The sequence below is a fragment of the Nilaparvata lugens genome, chromosome 5 (genome assembly GCF_014356525.2).
Source record: "Nilaparvata lugens isolate BPH chromosome 5, ASM1435652v1, whole genome shotgun sequence".
Classification (NCBI taxonomy): Eukaryota; Metazoa; Arthropoda; class Insecta; order Hemiptera; family Delphacidae; genus Nilaparvata; species Nilaparvata lugens.
In genome coordinates this window covers 25,184,848-25,201,550 of record NC_052508.1, presented here as the reverse complement: position 1 = coordinate 25,201,550, position 16,703 = coordinate 25,184,848, and the positions used below count along the sequence as shown (strand labels likewise).

At 36.6% G+C, this 16,703-nt stretch overlaps 1 protein-coding gene across 1 annotated transcript in view; it reads left to right on the top strand.

Annotated features, from left to right (window-relative positions):
• LOC111046674 (out at first protein) overlaps positions 1-16,703 on the top strand; it is a 215,574-nt gene that overhangs the window by 148,320 nt on the left and 50,551 nt on the right. The window contains exon 3 of the mRNA XM_022332278.2: positions 1,456-1,590. Coding sequence (XP_022187970.2) covers positions 1,456-1,590 — 135 coding nt within the window. The remainder of the gene's footprint in view (positions 1-1,455; positions 1,591-16,703) is intronic.

The following is a 16,703-nucleotide window of genomic DNA, read 5'->3' as shown; positions in this document are numbered from 1 at the left end:
GGAGATAGAAGTGATGGTTAACAATTGAAAAATCAATTTTCAGTACTCTCATGAACAAAATCCACATTTATAGAGTCATGTTTGTGTTATCGCTTTGGTATCAAGCTAATAAACCAGTTTTATCAGCAAAATACATCAAATTACATACAGGTTGAATGTATGTGACATACAAATCACATTTCAGTCATCTGCTATCATGCTCTTTCCTCAATTCTAATTCATATAAAATTTAAATGTTTACTTTTTTAGAAAAGCTTTCAATTCATGTTTATTTTTCTATGAATGAAGCTATCAATCTATCTGTATCTCCCTCTCTATTGGTCTCTCAGTCCACCGATCTCCCCGTTTGTTTCTGTGCAATGGATTCACAAAGCAGAGCAACATGAATGATTTGATGCAATTATTTCAGCAGACTGTTATCTGTCTGATAGAGCGTGCTTCTTTTGTTGCATTGGACAGTTTCGATTGAATCCAGTTTGCGTTTCATTCCTCTGGCTTTCCATTTTCTGTGTTTTGTTCTGAATGCAAAGCATCAGTCGTTTCCAGATCCCCGTTGTGACATTTGGATTTGTACATTCGTCACTAACTTCATATACATCCCATCCATTCAAGTAACCTACAATACTCTGAAATGTACAGTGAAATTGTGGAGATTCTCTAGCTAGTTGGAAATTCCCAAAGTCATCCGTTGAATTCCGTTCGCTGCTTGATTCGATTATGAGTCGATAGCATCGAGTGATTGATTTCGAATCAATTGTGTTTATACGTTATAAACGTTTATACGTTTATACGTTATAAGTGTTATACGTTCATCACTGCAATGTTCTATTCATCTTGAATTTTTTAGTTCCTACTATGGATAAATTAAAAAAATTCAATCCTCATTTTAATTAAATTTGGACAAAGTCCATAAATAATTGTAGATTTTAATGATTCTCAGTGCTGACTGTTTAATTCTAATTTTGCTGTATTCGCTCCAGTATGACTGCTCCAATATTCAATTGATCATTATATTGCAGAAACAATTGTGATTCAGGATTAGAATAGTTTTCAATTTTTATATTCTGTCTAAAATCAAATGGAGTCACGCATCTATTCATTTTGTTCTAAACATTTTAGTATTATTTGATCTCATTCGTATCTATATCATTCCAATCAATAATGTTCCATCATGAACAAATCCTCAATGAATTATTTCGAGCTTTAATAACCACCAGTTATCCATAAGCTCACTTTGAAGCTGCATCATTGTGAACATGTTAAGGGTAGTGAACACTTATTTCTATTTCATTTTCCATGTCCCGTTCTGTATTTTGTTCAAAGAAATAACACAAAGTGACATTCATGAAAACAATTGATCAAGTCAAGTTCATTTCTAGTTGAATTGAAAATTATTCTATTCATCCTCTCAATTCCAATTTCATATAAATTTGTAATGTCTGTTCCTTGTTGCAGGAGGTGCAGATCCTCAAAGCTCTTGTTCTTGGCGAAGAAGAGCGAGGCCAAAGCCAATACCAGGTGATGTGCTTCGTGTGCCACATCAACAAAGATGAGTTCATCTCTTCAGATGCCATGGCTAAACTCAGACAGGTACTCTACCTTACAATCATTCATTTAGTTTATTTTGAAAATGTGTGTGTAGAATTTCATTTTCTAAATCTCCTTGTGTTTTCAATTTTCAGTTATGTATCAAATATCCGAGTCTTGTTCCATACATAACTAGAAGCCTTAGGTACGAACAGGATGGTCAGGTCGATATTTAGCTTTCAGTGTAAGTCGCGATCCGGTGTAACTCGGTAACCCTTTATTATAAAAAGTTACTTGATCTTGAATTGTAGAATAGAATCTTTTCTTTTATTTGCTGTAAACGATTCATGAAAAATATGTTCGTGAAGTAAGATTCGATCCTCTAAAGAAATCAACAATTTTTATATTTATCCAAACAATATATTGAAGAATCAGAACTACAATATAAATTGCAAGCACCAATTACACATTGACTGGACTATAACAAATGTTGGTGAATTTCATCTTTCGAGTTTAATTTTTTTCCAATCAGTTCCAAGCACGAATGATGAATAAAGTGAAAAATTGATTGTTGAAGGAAAATCGGGAAATTATTGAAGAATAATATCTAGATTGAGGAAGCATTTTCTATTTAAATATTTATTTTATGTAGTTGAATATTGAAAATTTTGTTGAATTGAAACCGGTTGTGGTGTTAATAGAGAAGTTGGAGATGTAGAGAAGATTTCGGTTGAGTGCTTTGTCTGGCACGTTACAGGACTGTCGTGTTGGTAGATGTCAACAAGGCCCTAGCTAGGATATAGGAATAGTGCTACTCGACCCAGTATAGAGTGTACAACTATTGGTTCTGTGTTTCACAGGTTACCTATACCGCTCCTTCATAACTCGATCTTCGTCGTTCCTCTTCAGCGTCGTGGATATCGTTCTATGACAACAATTTCCATCGGAATATACTGTATCACTATATTTCTGTTTAGTGTCAACTATAAAGATACATTTAAGCGAGTCTCCAGAGATTTGTGCCGAGATTGTTGGGCTAGTAGTTGTATGCTTTGGCTTTATGGTGCAGGGAATTCGTAAGAGGCCCGTTACAGTATAATTGACATTTACTGGAAGCTTTTTATGTTCTCTAATAAAGCGCAGGTCGTTGGGGACTTTATAGCTCAGAAGTAATTGCCACTGCTGCTGCTAAAGAAACATTGCTGTTTTTATTCGAGACAAATCCACACATGACAAATAATAATTCCATCAAAGCTGGACGTTCTCTGGTCATTTGAAGTTGTTAAATTCATTGAAAAGTTTTTAATTATCATTCTACTCCCAAATGCCTATATCCCAATCATATCTTTTTTTCTGTATATATTCAGTTCTATGGAAACCTCAAATTATATCGTGAATACAGTCCCTCTCATTTCATTTTCTCAATAATTATTCTATAAATTTTTCATTGAGAGTAGTGTACAAGAACTTCCAAATAATTGTCACAAACATTGGAGAGACTATTAAGAATAATAGTTTTGCTGTTTGCTGTTGATTAGGTTGTGTAACTATGATAGGTTTTCAAGATTAGATGCATATTATGAGATTTTTCTGATTATGTTATATCATTGAATTATTGGTAATAAATTATTGAAAAATGAATGCTATTCTCATTCCGACTGTATATTTTCATTAAACGCAAAGTTTACGCGAATCTTTAATCAATCGGATATGTTAACAGTAACAGCTAGTAAATATTTCAGAGAATATAACCATAGAGTAAAGATACTGTTCAAGGAGTACTAAGGAGGTGATATATCATTTTCTCTATCATTTTTGCTCTCCATGATTGAATTCGAATCCCCCATAAACGTATCAAATATAGTTACAGTACAGAATCGGCATAAGGAGTTAATAATTGTATTGGACTATGAACGCTGCATAGTGTTGCGGACTGTTGAAATATGATATTTGGATATGATTTTTTAGCCAGGAACAATGCTCTACCCTAGAATATTGGTAGGAAGTTGGTAAACTCTCTTGTATGTAAACTCAGATCCACGTGCTTGACATTCTTCGCTTATAACCTTCCATCTCTCTAAGTAGTGGAGTATTGCAATGTTGTTGCTGGATTACCTATTTGGAACAGAAGAATCACAAAGTTGCAACAGCGTTGGCAAAAGTGAAGTAAACAGCGGCAACCTCTGTTCAGTCATTGAACATCTCATAATCCAATCAATCCAAAGTACACAATCTAAAACGGTTTATGATGACGCTCCTTTCTTTGGAAAATGAAAAATTACATTGAAGAATTTCTTGTGTTCGATTCGTTTTGTATTCAAAGAGCGCATCTTTTTTTGTTATTTCCTCAAGTATTATCCTCATTTTCTCGTAGACCATGAACTAAAAATTTTGATATTTCCACGTTCATTACCTGTTTACTGGATTATCTGTAAGAAACTTCATCCACGTTCAGGTAATCTAGAAGCGATAACATCAACTCTCAGCAACAAAGCGTTGATCGTGAGAACTGTAGTTTGATGTTTCTTCTCAGAAATATTTCATTCTCGAAAATGACTTCTCGATGAACTGCTTCATATTGTGTGGGGCGGGGCAATATAGCTCGGCGTATGCATGTGGTGTAGCGCATATTCTTTTATTCAGTATAATATTCGGATAAAACAGTGTTACAGCTTCTTTTATTACTTGTTCCATATTACATCCGATGGAGCCCTTCTTTTTGTGGGATTGGGCTCTAAATCGTGGGCGGGTTTAAAGACACAGTTGATCTTGCCACCTACATAAAACACACCCTCACACACTTACAAATATATTACTTGTGGAGGGTTATGAAGTGGTGGTGAGGTGGTGAAAGTGGGGGAAATTATCATAGTGTGTGGTGAGGGGGGTGGACGGCTTTCATCCACCTGTTCCCTCGGCCACATAAATCCTGTAAACGATGCCGTTTTTCAAGCGACATCTTCCCCTATCTGCTATCCGCTTCGTTTTGAAATCGTGTCTCATCCACAGTCACTAGCCCTCTCCTCCTCCTCCCCCCCACAATTTATTCTTCACTGCCTATCGTTTTCAAACCGGTGGCCCATCGCATGTCAACCCCTTCTTCCAGCGAAACCATTTTTTTGGCTCCAGTCGTTTTCTGGCTCGTCGCTTTTTATTACGATACTCTCCTGTATATTTTTCACCGACACCAATATTTCACTTATATCTGGAATCGCACTTTCCGTCACAATGCTGCTCGTTTCCCGCAATCTGCGGCTGCTGTCGACTTGATCACTATTTATTTTATTTATCGACAACTGTTCGGCCACTCTTCGACATTCCAATAATCCTGAATATCTCCCGCAACACGCGAATAAATATGTTGCCTGTACCTTAAACTAACTGTTCCAATCTTTATTAGAATATTTTGTGTATTTTAAGAGCCGAGTAATTGAAATTGATTCCTCCTCTCTGCGTTTGTCATCATGTTTGCTGTATTCAAATTAAGTTGGCCAATAGAGCTATTTAGTTTCTGATAGAGGTCTTAATGCAAGCAAAAGACTGTGCAAAGAGCGTAATCCATACCATGTCATATCCTTCTGATATAGATTAGTGACAAATGTAATTCAAGCTCAATTACATCCTTTTTTTATAGATAAATTTGTTTTATTATATATATTTCAGCATACTCAAATTTTGTTCATCATGATAAGTCATACCGACTCACTCGCTGCTCTTAGGGTACTTGCACACATACCGATTTTGGACCAAATTCCAATAGTGGCGCGAAGGCGAGAACGGGACCTGGCACACACGCCGACCGCTGATCGGCGCCGGTAAAATGCCGACGAGCAGCCGGCCACTGCCACTGCGTACCACCGGTGCCGGCGATGTGCCGGCGATTCAATGGCGCCCGTGAGTAAATGCAGGCTTGCACACACACCGATTTTTTAACGACCGTCCTTGCCAGTTCATTCTGAAGCGTTCTCGCTACACCATCATCCTTCATTCCAGTCGACTGCTCTGCTCTTTTGATAGTGCGAGGTAATTACGTTTGAATTGGGTGACATAGATAATGATATCCTTATATCGTTCAGAGTCTTTCCACTCTATAAAAATGGCGACGAATCTAAAAAAATAACTATAGACCCATTTCCCTTTTAAGCATCTTTTCAAAACATAGACGCCATAATTCATTCTAATTACCAATAATTTATTATCAAATAAAGATCCCGTAATCTGCACTTAGTAAGAATATACCATTACTAGAATATTGTCTTAATCAGGCGGTAAAAAATCGGCCGTACAAAAATCGGTGTGTGTGCAAGTAGCCTAATTAGTACTGTTCCATACCGAATAATTCATGGTCTTACTGTGATTTATGTGGCTGGAATTGGAGGATGATACTATTGCCAATTTGCCGCTCCCAAATGTACAGTAATGTCTCATCGAACGCTTTTTGAGCTTTGTGTGTTGAAAGCAAAAGCAACTGTTGCTGTTGTTGTTGTTTTGCGCTCCAAAAGATGGAGTGGAACAACGCTGCAAACTGCACACTCGCATCGCATCCCTCAGGTGTCGTTCATCTTGTTTTGAGGCCCAAGAAGTACCCAACCTCAACACTCGTCCATTACATCGTAATTCCTTATCGGACTCAGTCGGTCGTTAAGTCCCGTTAAGGGCTTTGCTCTTCTTTCTTAACTGAATTTACTCCAACTGCTTTCACGGATATAAACAACAATCCTACACAATTGATATTTATTCTCTCTACAGAATCCACTGAACTCATTGGTATCCTCTATGCTTGAGTGCTCATTATTCAGTGAGATTTGTAGGAGATTGTTCTATACAAGCCATTATTCGCTATGCTTGGTTGTACATTGCTTTGTAGCTTCTTGATTCATGTGAGTTTTTTCCAGACATGGTTTGCTTCTTAGAGATACTTGCAATTAGACAGCTAAACATATTGTATTTATTATGATATTGAGTACATACATATTATTATAATACAAGTGAGAATATATTATTTGTACATAAAGTATCATGAGTGAGAGAAATACTACGGGAGTGACCGACCGAAGGCTAGTGGGACGTATAGATGTCCCGGGTTCGACGCCAAATTAATTTTTTTGAATGCATTGTTTGATTGTGAGTTATAGATACATTGATTTGATAATATTCTCAAGGAAAACTCGAGTTTATTCTTCTCACGCATTGATAAAGTAGTTTTTTCAAAATAAGGTTTTATCAATTTCCATGTAATACAAAAGCTTCTACAAAAGTTTTATCGATTGAACGTGGAACGTAAAGAATCACTCTTCTCCCAGTTACTGTAGTGATTAGTGCTGCTTTATTATATCATGATAAAATATGTAGGGTCTTTGAGTAACTGATACGCTTTTCAATTTCCAGATTGGAACTGTGAAAGGATAAATATGGTCTGAGGTTACCGTCTGAATGATAATATGAAACAGAATTCATCAGATGCCGTTCACATGATAGGCACGTTTTCACATAACTGTGAGGAACACAAAACGAGGATTGAATGGTCTGGAGATATACACGTTCTGGATGGAAATACAAAACTGAAATTCATCAGATTGCGTGATCCGTGTAAATTCTGAACTCGCTCTACAAACAACTGGGAATTTATGTTTGCTTGATGATTCCGCTGATGAGAAAATAAATTTTTGCTCTTATCTCTCGCTGAGCGCTGTGCGATCTGTTGTTTCCCGGTCTGTGTATGATAGTGGGCATATTTACTGGCTCTGTGGTTGAATTAGCGTAATGTAAAATAAGCAGCTGTCAAATCTGAATGAACGTCGGATGAAGCTTTGCGCAAATGAATTTTAAATCAGTAAATGGTGCTTTGCTGGTGTTCTGTGCTAGCAAAGCGACCAGCCGATATGGTTGGCTCGCTAATGAAACGTTTGCGTGCCGGAGGCACCCCCCCCCCTCCGCCCTCCCACCATCATGTCTGAGAACAAGAAAGCTTCCATCCAACTGCTCTTGATAGGTTAATCCGGCACTGCCCTTGTCCCAATCTGAAACGCTATATTCCATTCTATTTCAACTGCACATCTGCTCTACCAACCAATTAACCTTTATCCTCAATCTTTCTTTCTCTATTCTCTTCATCTTTCTCTCAATCAACGATCCTCCTCTAACTTGTTTGCACTTGAATGAAGCTTACTCTCTAAGTGTGCCGTAATCTTAAAATTCCTATTATTCAGTTTTTCCACCAACTTTTGTTCTTTGATTCAGACTCGAAAAATTTAGATAGGAAGAAATTTCAATTCACACTTCTGTTTCATTTTCTTTCCATTTGTACTTTTTCTTCCATCTTTGTTTTTACTGCTTTTGTGTCATATGGAGAAGACAATAACTTAATTTTTGATGAGACATACTGACTTATTCTTTAAATCACTGACTGAAATTATTAGATTTTATTTTAATTAGGCCTATTTGATGCATATTCAAAAAAATCATTCAACTGTTGTATTCAAATTGTAGTATCACTATGTATTAATCATTTCAATATATTCATTTAAAATTATATTTCAATAAGTTTGTCTGCAAGTAGCCTAATTAGTACTGTTCCATACCGAATAATTCATGGTCTTACTGTGATTTATGTGGCTGGAATTGGAGGATGATACTATTGCCAATTTGCCGCTCCCAAATGTACAGTAATGTCTCATCGAACGCTTTTTGAGCTTTGTGTGTTGAAAGCAAAAGCAACTGTTGCTGTTGTTGTTGTTTTGCGCTCCAAAAGATGGAGTGGAACAACGCTGCAAACTGCACACTCGCATCGCATCCCTCAGGTGTCGTTCATCTTGTTTTGAGGCCCAAGAAGTACCCAACCTCAACACTCGTCCATTACATCGTAATTCCTTATCGGACTCAGTCGGTCGTTAAGTCCCGTTAAGGGCTTTGCTCTTCTTTCTTAACTGAATTTACTCCAACTGCTTTCACGGATATAAACAACAATCCTACACAATTGATATTTATTCTCTCTCCAGAATCCACTGAACTCATTGGTATCCTCTATGCTTGAGTGCTCATTATTCAGTGAGATTTGTAGGAGATTGTTCTATACAAGCCATTATTCGCTATGCTTGGTTGTACATTGCTTTGTAGCTTCTTGATTCGTGTGAGTTTTTTCCAGACATAGTTTGCTTCTTAGAGAAACTTGCAATTAGAGAGCTAAACAAATTGTATTTATTATGATATTGAGTACATACATATTATTATAATACAAGTGAGAATATATTATTTGTACATAAAGTATCATGAGTGAGAGAAAATACTACGGGAGTGACCGACCGAAGGCTAGTGGGACGTATAGATGTCCCGGGTTCGACCCCAAATGAATTTATTTGAATGCATTGTTTGATTGTGAGTGATAGATACATTGATTTGATAATATTCTCAAGGAAAACTGGAGTTTATTCTTCTCACGCATTGATAAAGTAGTTTTTTCAAAATAAGGTTTTATCCATTTCCATGTAATACAAAAGCTTCTACAAAAGTTTTATCGATGAAACGTAGAACGTAAAGAATGACTCTTCTCCCAGTTACTGTAGTGATTCTTCTTCTCCTTCACGTGCCTGCTCCGTTTCGGATGTTGGCGATCATAATGGCTATCCTGATTTTGTCGACGGCGCTACGGAACAGCTCTGCAGATGACTAGTGAAACCATAGCCTCAGATTTGCCAGCCATGAAATTCTCCTTCTGCCAGGTCCCCTTTTACCGTTGATTTTTCCTTGAAGGATCTCTTGCAGAAGTCTGTATCTTGAGCTAAGCTATTCCTCATAATGTGGCCGAGGTATTGGAGTTTTCTACTTTTAATGGTATTCAGGAGCTCCGGTTCTTTATTCATTCTCCTGAGAACCTCTTGATTAGTAACTTTTTGCGTCCAGGATATTTTCAGCATTCTTCTGTACAGCCAGAGTTCAAAAGCTTCAATCTTTACCATTGTTTCTTTTGTGAGGGTCCATGCTTCTACCCCATACAACAGAACGGAGAACACATAGCAACGCAATAGTCTCAATTTAGTTAATAGAGTAAGGTCGTGACTCTTGTACACCTTACTCAATTTATTGAAGACAACTCTTGCTTTTTCTAATCACTGTAGTGATTAGTTCTGCTTTATTATATCATGATAAAATATGTGGGGTCTTTGAGTAACTGATACGCTTTTCAATTTCCAGATTGGAACTGTGAAAGGATAAATATGGTCTGAAGGTACCGTCTGAATGATAATATGAAACAGAATTCATCAGATCGCGTTCACATGATAGGCACGTTTTCACATAACTGTGAGGAAACACAAAACGAGGATTGAAATGGTCTGGAGATATACACGTTCTGGATGGAAATACAAAACTGAAATTCATCAGATTGCGTGATCCGTGTAAATTCTGAACTCGCTCTACAAACAACTGGGAATTTATGTTTGCTTGATGATTCCGCTGATGAGAAAATAAATTTTTGCTCTTATCTCTCGCTGAGCGCTGTGCGATCTGTTGTTTCCCGGTCTGTGTATGATAGTGGGCATATTTACTGGCTCTGTGGTTGAATTAGCGTAATGTAAAATAAGCAGCTGTCAAATCTGAATGAACGTCGGACGTCGGATGAAGCTTTGCGCAAATGAATTTTAAATCAGTAACTGGTGCTTTGCTGGTGTTCTGTGCTAGCAAAGCGACCAGCCGATATGGTTGGCTCGCTAATGAAACGTTTGCGTGCCGGAGGCACACCGCCCCCCCCCTCCGCCCTCCCGCCATCATGTCTGAGAACAAGAAAGCTTCCATCCAACTGCTCTTGATAGGTTAATCCGGCACTGCCCTTGTCCCAATCTGAAACGCTATATTCCATTCTATTTCAACTGCACATCTGCTCTACCAACCAATTAACCTTTATCCTCAATCTTTCTTTCTCTATTCTCTTCATCTTTCTCTCAATCAACGATCCTCCTCTAACTTGTTTGCACTTGAATGAAGCTTACTCTCTAAGTGTGCCGTAATCTTAAAATTCCTATTATTCAGTTTTTCCACCAACTTTTGTTCTTTGATTCAGACTCGAGAAATTTAGATAGGAAGAAATTTCAATTCACACTTCTGTTTCAATTTCTTTCCATTTGTACTTGTTCTTCCATCTTTGTTTCTACTGCTTTTGTGACATATGGTATAAGACAATATCTTAATTTTTGATGAGACATACTGACTTATTCTTTAAATCACTGACTGAAATTATTAGATTTTATTTTAATTAGGCCTATTTGATGCATATTTCAAAAAAATCATTTAACTGTTGTATTCAAATTGTAGTATCACTATGTATTAATCATTTCAATAATATTCATTTAAAATTATATTTCAATAAGTTTGTCTGCAAGTAATTATATATAACTGTATATGACTTCACGTTTATAATAACTTCATGTTATAGCAACTGATTAATCCATTATGATGTTTCAATTTAGGAAGATTCAAATTCTAATTTACTCCACTTGTAGGTTGATTAGAAGAATTTTCAATTTTGAGTTCCATGAAAGTTTCTTTGTTGTCAGTATCGTAAATGCTTAGCGATGTTATGAAATTTCGCTGTAAGTCCTTCGCCAAATCTCCATTGCCATCACTTTTATTACTTCATCAATAGCCCGTCGTGATAGCTTGAGTAAAAGGTGTTAAACTGGAAAACTTCATTCCTTCGCCGCGATTTTCGTGACGCCATAGACACTATAAACCACTTTCATTCAAGCACTTAGTCAAAGTTTTTAATGATTCATCAAATCTGAATTCAGAATACTTCAAATGCATAGCAGTTGATGATCAGAGTATAGAGGTGATGAATTTGTTATTTTATAATTTATGTGCAAAGCTTTATTATAATAATTTGTTTTTTCAAGTACTTACCACACACAAATTCTACAAATATTGTTTTATACTCATTCGTATAATTCTATTATTGCATCTAGACACTTATTACACTTTTATCGTAGTTTTTTCTCCTTCATCTGCGTAGAATATCTGTTTATTTATGTTCTCTTCTGCTGATAGTGTAGTGGCGGTCCTTTTAATAATGGTTAATCGATTTCATTGTAGCGTGATTGAAGGCATGATGATGGTCAAACTTGGAGTTTCAGGAGAGTATTGACTCACTAAGGAGGGATTTTTTGCAATTTATTTCGATATTGCAGACCCTCTCCACAAGATCCCTATTAATCATTCTAGTATCCACCTGTATGCTTCATAGTTCTGGCGGTCTTCCCATTCTTCTTTTTCTTTTTCTTGGGCCACCTCTTATCTCTCATGCGCTGTGTATGTCCCAACCATACAAGGCGCTTGCTCCTCTTCAATAATTTTTTCTGTACATTTGATTTTAGAGTACATATCATATTATATAGAAGCATATCGTTAAAAACATCACTTATTGGCGTTGTAGAAGAATAATCTGTGATCCTATTTTATCTCTTCCTCGTAATGAAATTATTTCATTCGCGATTCTAAAATAATCATAATCATATTCCAAAAAGTTTTCCTCTTGTTCTAAATTTATTATTATAATTAATTAATAGAAATATTGTATAAAAATCTGTTTTATATCAAAATAAACGGAAGTCTCAACAACTTTTCACAGTGTAGCTGCTCTTAATTTTGGGGATTATTCTAGATAATAGTGATACCAATGAGAATTGAATATTGTTCCACAATGAGGACAGAATAAACAAACAGTTGATGGAGCTCGTGGTATCCAACTAATTATTGCTCAACCATGAGTTTTGATTGAATGATTGTGAGAAGGAGGGTTAATCCACGGTGCGACTGGTCCCCCGTTAGCGGTATAACCACCGTTGCAAAGCAATTTGTGTATTCGAGTATGCGTTTTGCGAATCTGCGAAATATCACTTGGGGGTTTCAGGGGAGATTTAGGGCCTGGAAGGGGTGATACGGGTTATGCACGCGTATGAGAGGGTGCGTGACATTCCTTTTGAGCAGATCGTGCCAATTAATTTCAATCCGTTTGTAAGTTCATAACTTGTAGTCGTGCACTGTCCACATTGTTAGTGCTATTCCACTCTTGTCCAATGGATTTCGGCTGTAATCTACACAGATTCACCGAAGCATTCTGCGTAATACCTAATGCTACCTAATTGCATTCTACTCAAATCAGAATGAATGGCTTCTGACTCTCCATCACAATAAGCTCCGATAGTATAATACCACAAGATCATTTTGTTTCAGCTTTTCCACTTTATTACGGCTTCATCTTTGTCACCTTTTACGTCACATCTGTCTGATTCGTTGTGAAAATTCTGCTACATTTTTTATTATTGGGGATGATGCCGACATGAGCTTTTTGCATGTGTGTGGGTAATGGGAAGATATAATCATACGTCCATAATTATTGAAGACTGTGATATTTCTCTAATCGACTTGGAAAATATTAAAACTCTTGAATCAACTATTCAATAGGTAACTTGAGCTGAACTGGATTGAATATTTCCGTCTGTCATGGAGCTTAGCTTGAATAGAGACGCGGCTTGAGTGTTGCATGGCGACGATCCAGAAATGAGAATATAAAACTTGACAAAAATTCATGTTCGAAATTGTCTTATAATTTCGTTTTGAAATTTATCTACTTCATTTCGAGTTTTCTTCCTTCTTAATTAATAGGGATAATTGGAAATATGCTGTCTTTTTCTGTGGAATATTTATTGATCCTCTCGTTATAAAGTGGAATTCCACGCGGACCAGTCACTTGCGGAGGACGGGTAGCATCTGCTCGTTGAAGATAAAATTTAACATTTTCATTTACTTCTTTGTCATTTGTCTCTTAATACATAGACTGTTAATACATTTATTGCCATTTATCATTCATTCAATTCATTTCACAAATACTCTATCAAATTGATGATTGCGAGAGAATCAACAGGATAAACCCAAATATGTTTCTCTCCCTAATTTTGATAATAATAATAGTCCAAATATGGTTATGTGATAACTTTTATAAAAAACACAAAATTTTACAGTCCAAATTCTGAAAACTTTGTATCTGGGTTGCCATATTCATAACAACTCTGATAAATCTCATATATTGTTTCAAATTTATCGATAAATTCGGACGACAATTACATTAAGCCTTACAATTAGAAGAACCTTGAGCCTAGAATGTATTATGTACCTAATTGGATAACCGCTACAAAAGGTCAGCTTCCTTTTGAATGTAGTTTAGCAGCGTCTGCGGTTAGCTGAATACATAACTCGCAATGACATGTGTGGAGTTTGTTGTTTATTGAGATGTCGTTTGCACAAAAGTAGACGACGTACTTGTTTGCTTGGAACATCATGTGTAGCCTGAGGCTTGCTTTATGAACTCCGACAGATCAAAGTGAAAGAGCTAGAAAGCTAGAGACAGCTAGAAGACTAGAAAGAGCTATGAATAATGAGAAAGAAAATAATGAAGATTGAGAAGTAGTAAGAGAAGAACAGAGATAAGTGGAATAAGATGAGCTAAAAGAGAAAAATAGAGAATATGATATTTTCACTTGTCATCATGAAAGCTTTAAAATGTTGAATGATTGAGAGATAACTTAATACGGAACTATAGGATGTAATAGAAAAACAAAAGAAGTAGAACAAAAGTTTGAGAATAGGAAGTGAAAAAATGAAGTACAGTATGAAAGGAGAGCTCGAACAGAGCTGGTAAGAAAAACGAACGAAAAAAACGAACAAAGTCAGTATCAAGAATATCAGAGGAAAAATATTGATACTTATGAGTAGAAGTAGAAAGAGTATAACATGAGAGAAGATATGAATATTAGAGAAGGCGTAGGATGAGCAAATGGTTGTGAAAATGAAAAGAAGAAGAAGAAGAAGAAGAAGAAGAAGAGAAGAATGAGAAGGAGAAGAAGAAGAAGAAGAAGAAGAAGAAGAAGAAGAAGAAGAAGAAGAAGAAGAAGGAGGAGAATGAGGAGAAGAAGAAGAATGAGAAGGAGAAGAAGAAGAAGAAAAAAAGAAAAAGAAGAAGTGAAGGGTGCTTGGGAAGAAGAGGAGTAGTGGTAGTGTTAATGAGAAATCTACCGATTCCGCCCAGCGGCCAGAATGTGTTTGGCCACTCACATATTGAACGTAGCAAAGTTGACGTCAGTGGAATCATTTTGCTCTCACTAGCAGTCGACATTTCGCTCTTGTCCTGGAGGAGAAAAATTCAAATTCATTCCAGTATCCTCCAGTATCACTGCCGCATGCTATCTACATATTCCCCCCCCCCCCTAAACAATGAAGATCTCTAGAACATATGTCTAGATTCGGATCCGAATTCTTCTAGAGTCGAATAGGAAGGAATGGTCGTTATAAAGCAGATGGTTATCGGAAAGTATAATATACCAATATTACTTCGACAGAGAAAGATCGGGACAAATAAAGTGACTAGCAGTGATATCACGACGTGAACAGTGTACGTGTTGTAAAGGTGGGGAAATACCCTCCACCAATTATGTAAACAAGATCTGGACGGCAGGATAAACCTCCACCAATTATGTAAGCAATATGTGCCTACACCGAGTATGTAAAGGTGGGGAAATACCCGCGCCTCCACCAATTATGTAAGGGTGGGAAAATGAAAAACAAGAAATGATCGTACTGGTTTTGATAATTAAAACAAAACAATAAATTATTTGTACAAAAAAATTAGAATTATAAATTATGAAATAACAATAAAAATATGAATATTTCAAGGCTACTCGCTTGGCTGCTAGTGAAGATTAAATTTGTTGTGGTTATGGAAAAATTAAAACAATGACTCAGTAGTCACCTACCTTTATGATAATGGCCCCCAATTTGGCATCCACTGGTGAACGCGACGTTAATTATTAATGAAAAATAAAAAACTGATCTAATGAAGTGGGTTCAGATCCCTTCTATTCAATAATACAATTCTCTTTAAACTGCCCGAACTGTGACAGGAAAACTGTATTATAAAACAAGAACAAAATCTATCCCCTTCACCAGAACAGCCGGACTTTACTCACAGTCCTAACGAACGAGCTCACACCACACAAGTAAAATTTTGGGTATTAATATATAACTCAGTCAATGCCAAACATGAAGCCATTTCAAATACATATTTTTATCCGTCGCACAAGCGAGCACGTTTGTTATGAAAAACAAAAGAGAAGCTACAATAATTTTGATAACAAGTGAAATAAACAATCTTTCTGTCGATGACAAAACTGTTCAAAGGCAGAAACACCGTTCATTAAACTTTTCGTAATTAAAACTCTAAAATCCTGATCAATATGAGATAAATATATGATTCATATATATGTCCCATATGACCAGGTGACACATCACCCATCCCGCTGAAAGACTCGTCCCTGAGTCTGTAGTCAAGAGGGGAACAAAAAAATAAATAATGATTAAACAAAATAATATACTCGGGAAACAAACGTGTGCCTGATTGACTTGATAATGCTACTATACATTGAAATCAAACTTTTACATAGAAAGGTAGGTTACTCAAACTAAATTACAAACATTCAATTCAAATTCAAATTGAAACTATGCTGTACAAACAATAGTTCTCTAAATGAATAAATTTTCAAACAAATTTTAGGGGTTCTGGAATGAAGATAGGTTAAAGTAGTTCTCAAAGATGTAGATGATATTTAGATGTCCTGAGCGATGAACTAGCAGTCGTCCTTGTATGTGAAGTCCTCCCGTATTTGTCTGATGTTAGATGTCCTCCTGTATTCGTCCGATTTTTGAATGTCTGCTGTTCGTCGATGATCATTGTAGTTGCTTCAACTCCTTCAGACCTCCAGACACAGATACAAATTGAACCATGTACCAAAGATAAGATGACGATCGTAAGGTATCCAAGGTTGAAGTCGAGCCGTCTCTCAACTGTCGAAGAAATCTCTCGCAGCTGAGCTCGCAAGTAGTAGCATGTGTGTGTCCAACCAGTAATAGGCTACGGTAGTTAAGTAGTCACTGGATAGTAATTCATCCAACTGCCATCCAATCGAGCCGCCATAATAATGAAATCTCCCAGCATCGAAATTCATCTGTTATGATTTCCACGGAAGATGTGTAGTGACAATTCACAAGTCGCCTTGCGCTGAAGCTGAAGTCATCTCGAACAAGCCCGTGAAGTCCTTGAGTGCTTGAGTCATTGAGTCCATGAAATCCCGCGA